General features: G+C 53.5%; 1 protein-coding gene across 1 annotated transcript in view; it reads left to right on the top strand.

Annotated features, from left to right (window-relative positions):
- Positions 1-8,511, top strand: part of UACA (uveal autoantigen with coiled-coil domains and ankyrin repeats) — a 44,089-nt gene that overhangs the window by 18,293 nt on the left and 17,285 nt on the right. Inside the window, exons 10-14 of the mRNA XM_015418509.1 lie at positions 1,969-2,058; positions 3,291-3,398; positions 4,353-4,385; positions 4,815-4,913; positions 5,733-5,769. Of these exons, the coding sequence (XP_015273995.1) occupies positions 1,969-2,058; positions 3,291-3,398; positions 4,353-4,385; positions 4,815-4,913; positions 5,733-5,769 (367 nt within the window). The remainder of the gene's footprint in view (positions 1-1,968; positions 2,059-3,290; positions 3,399-4,352; positions 4,386-4,814; positions 4,914-5,732; positions 5,770-8,511) is intronic.

Genomic DNA, 8,511 nt, shown 5'->3' with positions numbered 1-8,511 from the left:
GTCCCTCAGAAAAAGTCCCCCCCCCTTTTCGGTAAAGAACAAAATAAACATAGTAAAAAGGAAAAAGAAGAACGATTTGGATAATCCTTTGTGAGAGGAAAATAACGCTTCTTCACCGACTGGCAGAAAACAAGCTGTTAACAGCGTGGCGGTCAGAAGAGGAACTGGCGGGATGTCCGTGTCCCACCTCCTTGGGCATGCGCAGTGGGGCTCCTGTGCATTCCTGGGAGGGAGGTGTGAAAATCCCTTTGTGAGCTTTGCATACCACCGATTTGGATCAGCACAGGCTCATAATCCCATGGATGTGACTGCACAGACGACCACTCGTAGATCACCAGTTACAGGTAAGCAACCTGTTTATCTCCGCCATCTCAGCCACAGGCCTGGCGAAACGTCGCCATTTTGCAGGCCCTGCAGAACTGGATTAAGTCCCGCAGGGCCTGGACCTCAGCAGGGAGAGGGTTCCACCAGGCCGGTGCCAGAGCCAAGAAGGCTCCAGCTCTGGTTGAGGCAAGGCGGACATCTTTGGGGCCAGGTGCCACCAGCAGATCTTGGTCCATCGAGCGCAATGCTCTTCTGGGGACATACCAGGAGAGGCGGTCCTGAAGGTGTGTTGGTCCCAGACCGCACGGGGGTTTAAAGGTCAAAGCCAAAACCTTGAACTTGACCCTGTATTCAGCTGGAAGCCAGTGCAGCTAGCGGAGCACCAGATGTTTACGCAACGCCACATTCTGGACCAGCTGAAGTTTCTGGATCAAACTCAAGGGTAGCCCTGCATAGAGCTAGTTGCAGTAGTCCAATGTAGAGGTGATCATTGCGTAGGTCACTGTGGTTAGGTCGGGGGGGGGGAGAGGGAGCCAGTTGCCTGAAAGACAGCTGAGGAAGACCCAGGAGCCGGTTATAGGAAGAGAGAGCTGATAGGGTAGCCATCGTTGATCCGCAACAACAATATTAGCACCTACTGAGTTATCGTTAACTGGTTTTAGCGTTGTTTTAAATGTCCTAGTGTTTTATTGTTTTTAGTGTTTAGTGTTTTATTTATGTAAGCCGCCCTGAGGTGCCCTTGGCTGGGAGGGTGGGGTAGAAATGTGAGACATAGATATAAATAAATGAAGATGAAAAAAATGAGAGTTGGATCCCTCTCTCACACACACACCCGTCCCAGGCACAGGACCTCCCTCTTTGATGGATTTGGTTTCAGCCGACTCTGTTTTAACCACCCAGCCCCAGCCTGGACAGAATATCTGGGGCGGAGTCCGTCCGTCCATTAAGAGATACAGCTGGGGGTCATCAGCATATCGATGGCAGCCCAGCCTGAAAGCTCCGGACCAACTGGACGAGGGGGGTGCATGCACACGTTAAATAACTCGGGAGAAAGAATCACCCCTTGTGGGCAGTGCTCCCTCTGAGCTGTGGAGTCTGGTGAGCAAAAATTCTGCTTGCTGAGCGACTGGCATTAAAGTTGTGAGCCAGCGATTTGGCTGCTGCATGAATTAGTTTGCTCTGGAGCCCCATCCTTCCTGAGCGAAGACAGAAATGTGTGAGCCGGAGGCTAAAAAACTGTGAGCTAGCTCACAGTATCTCAGCTTAGAGGGGACGCTGCTTGTGGGACGCCACATACCAAAGAGTAACACAGTGAGACTCTTTTCCCCGAGTGCCACCCCCTGTCCCCGACAAGCCGCTGTCAGGCTGTCCCACATATCCCCACGTCAGCATTGTGGCCTTCCTCGAAAGCAAGGCGGCATCCGCTGTCAGCGCCCCCACTTCTGCGGTGTTCCCGCGCGCCCCTCCGCCTCCTTGCCTGGGCGGGTCTCGCCTTGTCCTGGTATTTTCTGCCGCTGCCTGATTATGAACTTGGGCGGTTGGAGGTCTTTTGCTCTTCCTGATGGGACAGCGAACGGTGAGATGGTTGCTTGCTGGCGAAGGCTGTGCTTCTTCAGGGGCCGCTTCTGTTCCTCGACCCTGTAGGCGACCAACATGCTGCCAAAGTGGAGCCTGCCCAGCACCCCGGAGGAAGCCGCCTTCAAGCCGTATCAGAAGGAGCACCGGAATGTCCAGGTGAGGGGAGCGGGGGGGGGGCTCTCTCTCTTTCGAAGGAGAGGGTCCTAAAAGCTCCGCTCCCTGAGATGAGGGTCCTCCACTGGTGCCCCTGGAGCAGCCAGCAGGACTTTCCTCACCAGAGTCCTGCTGGGGACGTGCGCAAGAAGACACAAGGGAAACCCACCCCTCATTCTTTGGGGGGCTGGCTGGGGAGGGGTACTTGCTCCCATGCTGGCCCCGAGCAGTGCTCTCTCTAAGCTGCGTAGTCTTGTGAGCAAAAATTCTATTTTGTGAGAGCTCCTGGCTGCGGTGCTGCGGTGGCTCAAGTGGTTAAGACACTGAACTGCAGGCTGTGGAAGGTCAGTAGTTCAGCAGTTCGAGACCTGAGTGTGCCGCATGACGGAGTGAGCTCCCGTCTCTACTTCCAGCTCCTGCCAACCCAGCAGTTCGAAAGCAAGACATTGCAAGTAGATAAATAGGTACCACTTCGGTGGGAAGGGAACAGCATTCCATGTGCCTCGGCGTTTAGTCATGCCGGCCACATGACCACAGAAACTTCTTCGGACAGCGCTGGCTCTTCGGCTTTGAAACAGAGATGAGCACTGCAACCCTAGAGTCGGATTCGACTGGCTTTCGAGCAAGGGAACCTTTACCTTTCTACTGGCATTTAAGTTGTGAGCGAGCGATTTAGCTACTGCACAAATTAGTTTGCTCTGGAGCCCTCCTTCCTGAGCTGAGACAAAAATGTGTGAGCCAGAGGCTTAAAAACTGTGAGCTGGCTCACACTAACTCAGCCTAGAGGGGACACTGGTCCGGAGGAGCCCGGCCTGTTCCCTCCTGAAGCAAAACGAGCCGGCTGGGCTGCGCAGTTCAGCACGTGGCTTGTTATCCAGGCCCGCCGGCATGTCCAAACGCAAATGTGTTGACGCCTTGTCCCAGCGAAGTGGCTCTTGATTTCCTGGCGCTGTGCAAAAGGGCCAGAGTCAGAGGTGCCGAAGAGCAGGCTTTCCAGCTGCCGACAGGCTCGGGATAAGCAGCAGCCCCCCCCCAAGTGCTGACAGCTTCTAAGTGTCCGGACAAGGGGAGTGCCGGGTACAGCTCGGCTGAGTGCCCGGTTTCGGAACGGACCCTGCTGGCGGCGGCTACCAGGCAAGGAGCCGGTGCCTCTGGCTTTGCCGCACCTCGGGGTCGCCTGAACACCAGGCTGGATCAGTGGTCCAGATTCTAAGACCGTTCCTCCTTGTCTGAAGGAACTGGAGAGGGAGAACGAAGACTTGAAGGGCAGGATGCGGGAGATCCAGCAGGAGCATCGGATCCTTCTGGAGAGGATAAACGGGCTGCAGCTGCAGCTGAACGAGGTAAGGCCCTGTTGGGGACCAGGCAGCCAGCCGGCTGTGGCCTCGCACAGCTCAGCACTCCAGGAAGCAGGAGGCCCAGCTCAGCTGCCAGCGTGGACATGCTGTCCAGTTTGGGTTTGCTGTGCAGCCAGTTTGGCGTGAGAGCCAGTTTGGTGTAGTGGTTAAGTGTGCAGAGTCTAATCTGGGAGAACCAGGTTTGATTCCCCACTCGCAGCTGCTGGTGTGACCTTGGGTAAGCCATAGTTCTGACAAGAGCTGTCCGTGGAAAAGAGCAGTTTCTGTCAGAGCTCTCTCAGCCCCACCTCCCTCACAGGGTGCCTGTTGTGGGGAGGGGAAGGGAAAGGAGTTCGTGAGCCACTCTGAGGCTCCAAGTGAAGGGCGGGGTATAAACCCACTCTCCTCCTCCTCCTCCTCTTCTTCTCTTTGTGGGGGGGCTGCCATAGCTGCCTGTCTGGAGGCGGGGCTCGCCCGTGGCCTGGCACCTGGAAACCCTCCTAGGAACAACTCTCTTCCGTTTGGAGGCCACCGTTAATATTGCTGAGCAGTGTGTGGAAATGGGACGGGAGGTCCTGTACCTCCACCATCTCTGCGCGATTCTGAGCGGGAGGGCTTTCCCGCAGTGGAGAACGTAAAAATCTGACTCTGCGTGTCTCACTGGCACCTCTTTGTGGTGTTGACGCGGTCAGAAGACCTGCGTGTCTCCTTGGGTTTTCAGCCACCTCCGTCACGCAGCCCTGAGCTGTGTTAGCAGTGGATTATTGCTGCTGCTGTTTTTACCCCCAGAGACCACACATAAAGCCCAGGAATCAGTTGGCACACGAGTGAGATTTCTTTCCCAACAATGACTGGGAGACAAGGTAGAAGATGCACACTGCCTTTGTCAGGCGCGTGAATGCCTTGAAAACGGCCTCATTTAATTTGGAACGGTGTGTTGTGTGTTGTTTTCTCATGCAGGAGCAAATGGTTGCTGATGATCTTGAAAGCGAGGTAAGGAGAAAACTCTGTGTTTTCATTTCCATCCCAAACGAGTTGTTGTGAGATCTGAACCGGGGGTGGTGGGGAACTTCTGTCGGAGCTCTCTCAGTTGCTGTCAGAGCTGTTCTCTCAAGGACAGTTCTCTCAAGAGCTCTCTCAGCCCTGTCCGCTGTGGGGAGGAGAAAGGAAAGGAGATTGTCAGCCGCTCTGAGGTTCCGAGTGAAGGGCGGCGTATAAATCCAATCTCCATCACCTCCTCCATTTGATTTGAGGAGGTGATTCTTCCTGATCTTCAAGCCCCTTCCTTTGGGGGCGGATTCTGGCGCGCATACACAGAATTCACCTTCAAATGTGCTTGCCATGGCCAGTGGGGTGGGGTGGGGGTTGGGGCCGAAATGTTTCCAGGGGTGTCTCACATGGCCCTTTTTGTGCCGCTTCCAGAAGGATGAACTCGGGAGGCTCCTGACGGCGAAGGAGAAGCAGCAGGAAGACAGCTTGCGAACTCTTGAGGCTCTGAAGTCGAAGCTGAGGTTTTACGAGGTGCGTCCCTTCCGTGGGGGGAGGAGGCGGACGCTCTCCGCAGCCCTCCTGGTGTTAGCAGGTGAAAGAGGGTGGCCACGAGACCTCCAGGCTGTGAGCTTTGAACGCTCCTAACCCCCCTGGCCTTGAATTGACAGGTGAGTGGGTGGAAGGGGGCGGCCAGGAGGCTCGGTGGGATTCCTTCTCCCCTGAGTCCGGTGGGAACCAGTCCCGCTCCCGTTCCTTTCCCACTTGGCTTCATGCTGGGGGCTGTTCTCAGTGGATTGTTGTCTTCATGGACTGTACATGAAATCTGCCACTTTGGGATCCGTTGTAAAAGCCTTTGCGACCAGCTGATCCTCTCCCCTGCCTGAACCCCCTCTGTCTTAACACTCTTGTCAGCTCCCCAGTCAAATCACCCTCCACACACACTTTGGCAGTGAATGTTTTATTTAGAGAGAGGAGATGCTGTGGGCTCAAACTCTTTGTTAGGACTGAATTGCGAAGGCGGGAAAAGAAGATATAGGTAAAACCCCAAAATTCCATGCACACCTACGTTGGTGTTACGACAGTGACTCTGAAAGATATACAGTCACAATCTAGCCAGGCACAGTGTTTCTCCAAGGACATTTCTTGTGTGAAAGATGTCCTGAGGCCCCCTTAGGAAAATCACCAAGCAAGCCTCCCTAATTCAATACACACACTCCCCCCCACCCCCAAGGAATGTGATGGCAGGCGAGGGCAATGATAAGGGATACAGAGAGCCGGAAAAATAAATCAGGTTTTCGCCAGCCCTAATGCCAGATGCCCGAGTCTGACACACACTTGTTTTTATTTCAGAGTGACCACGGAGTGCCTGGAAGTGGCTTTGGGAACAGTGAGTAACTCTTTGGACACATGGAATAGTGTTCGGGCACTGGGGCTTCTCTCTCGGGCGGGCTGTTTTGCTCTGCTCAGTTGCTTGTTGTTAAAACTCACAATTACAGGCCTGGATGATGTCAAAGGGTAGCTGTGTTGGTCTTCAGTGGAAGAGCGAGATTCTAAGTCGAGCCGCTCTACAGAAGCCCAGCGAGATTTTAGTCAGGCAAAGGGAGCTCTTGGCTCCTGAAAGCTCCTACCCCCCAAAATCTTGCTGGTTTCTAAGATGCTGCTGGACTCGAATCTGGCTGTTGCACTTGGGTAAATAGAGGGCTCTTTTTGTAGGAAAAGCCCCGCAGGAACTCATTAGCATAATAGGCCACACCCAACAGCAGAAACTCATTTGCTTATTAGGCCACACCCCTGACAGGCCAGCTCATTAGCCCATTAGGCCGCACCCCCATGTTACCAAAAGTGTGGTCATCCAGCCACACCCACCTTTTGCTTCTTATTCTGTTTACCTTGATTGTTGTCAAAACCCAGGGGTTTTTTTGTAGCAGGAACTCCTTTGCATGTTAGGCCACACACCCCTAATGTAGCCAATCCTAATGAGTTTCTGCTGTTGGGTGTGACCTATTATGTGAATGAGTTCCTGCTGGGCAGTGCCAACTCAGGAGCCAGCTGGAACTCCGTTCCTGTGCGTTCCTGCCCAAAAATAGCCCTGGGTAAATAGATTAAGAACATCAGAAGAGCCCTGCTGGATCAGACCAGTGAGGGTCCATCTAGTCCAGCCTCCTGTCTCACACAGTGGCCAGGCAGTTCCTCTGGAGGGCCAACAACAGGGCAGAGAGGCCGAGGCCTTCATAAGAACATCTGAAGAGCCCTCCTGGATCAAACCAGTGGCCCATCTAGCCCAGCATCCTGCCTCACATAGCGACTAACCAGTTCCTCTGGGGGGCCAACAAACAGGGCACAGAGGCCGAGGCCTTCCCCTGATAAGAACTTCAGAAGAGCCCTGCTGGATCAGGCCAGTGGTTCATCTAGTCCAGCATCCTGCCTCACAAAGTGGCCAACCAGTTCCTGTGCACAGCCAGAGAAGCTGAGGCCTTCCCTGGATGTTGCCTCCTGGCTCTGGGGATTCAGAGGATTAGTGCCTCTGAATGTGGAGGTTCCCCTCAGTCACCATGGCTAGGAGCCACTGATAGACTTATCCTCCATGAATCTATCTAATCCCGTTTTAAAGCTGTCTGTTTCTGTGGCCATCACTACTGGCAGCAAATGCCACATTTGAATCACTCTCCGTGTAAAGTAGTATTTCCTTTTGTCCATCCGGAACCTACTGCCCATCAGCTTCATTGGATTCCCTCGAGTTCTAGTATTTTGGGAGACAAATGGCCTTTTGTCTGTTCCCTCCACCCCATGGATAATTTTATAAGTCTCTATCATGTCCCCCCTTAGTCATCCCTTAGAAACGGAAAAGTCCCAGACTCTTCTTCAGCCTCGCCTCAGAGGGATGGTGTTCCAACCCCCTGATCTCTTTGGTCACCCTCCTCTGTCCTTTTCCCAGCTCTGCAGTGTCCTTTTGGCGACTCAGGGACCAGAACTGTACACAGTAGTCCAAAGGAGGCTGCACCATAGATCTATACAGGGGCATTACGATATCGGCCATTTTATTCTCAGTCCCCTTTCCTAATAATCCCTAACACAGAGTTTGCCTTTTTCACCGCTGCAGCAAACTGGGTTGACACTTCCATTGAACTATCCACTACAGGGCTTTCTTTGTAGAAAAAGCCCAGCAGGAACTCATTAGCATAACGGGCCACACCCAACAGCAGACACTCATTAGCCTATTGGCCACACCCTTGACAGCACAGCACATTAGCACCCCCACCTTTTGCTTCTTATTCTGTTTACTTTGTTATCAAAACCCAGAGGTTTTTTTGTAGCAGGAACTCCTTTGCATGTTAGGCCACACCCCCCTAATGTAGCCAATCCTAATGAGTTCCTGCTGTTGGGTGTGGCCTATTATGCTAATAAGTTCCTGCTGGGCGTGGCCAACTCAGGAGCCAGCCGGAACTCCGTTCCTGTGCGTTCCTGCCCAAAAATAGCCCTGATCCACTACAACCCCAAGATCTTTTTCCCTCTCAGTCTCGGCGAGTTCAGACCCCGTTAGCCTACACCTGAAAGTTGGGATTTTTTTTGCCTTAGACTTACCCGCACTGAACTTCATTGGCCGCATTGTCACCCACTCACCCAGTTTGTGGAGGCCCTCTTGGAGCTCTTCACAGTCCGTTTAATCCCCAACACTCCCAACCCGTTATCACTCCTAACTGCAAAAGGGGGGAGGCCCGGTCAGGGTGAATGCCCTCTGGTGCTCCTTTGATGGTCCAGTGCATCCTGAACACGGTAATGGAAAAAAACCCAAAAAAACCAACTGAACTGTTTAGCTCAGTAGTATCTTCTGAGTGGCACTAGCTCTCTGTGGTCTTCTGGTGAGAGATGCTTTTGCTGCCAGAGAATGTTTAGCTGGAGATCCCGTGAACAGAACCTGGGGCCTTCTGCAAGGCGGGCATGCGCTTGTCCTGTGGCCTGAGTGCTGAGTCCCTCTATGTTCTTGTAACCTTCTGCAGGCCAGTGCCAGGAGTCAATATCAGGGAAGGCCTTGGTCTCTGTGCCGTCCTGTTGGCCCCTCAAGGCGACTGGTTTGTCCACTGTGTGGAACAGGGTACTGGACTAGATGGACCGCTGGTCCAGTTCAGCA

Source organism: Gekko japonicus, unplaced genomic scaffold (genome assembly GCF_001447785.1).
Source record: "Gekko japonicus isolate JY-2015 unplaced genomic scaffold, Gekko_japonicus_V1.1 scaffold275, whole genome shotgun sequence".
Classification (NCBI taxonomy): Eukaryota; Metazoa; Chordata; class Lepidosauria; order Squamata; family Gekkonidae; genus Gekko; species Gekko japonicus.
This window is presented reverse-complemented; position numbering and strand designations above follow the sequence as displayed.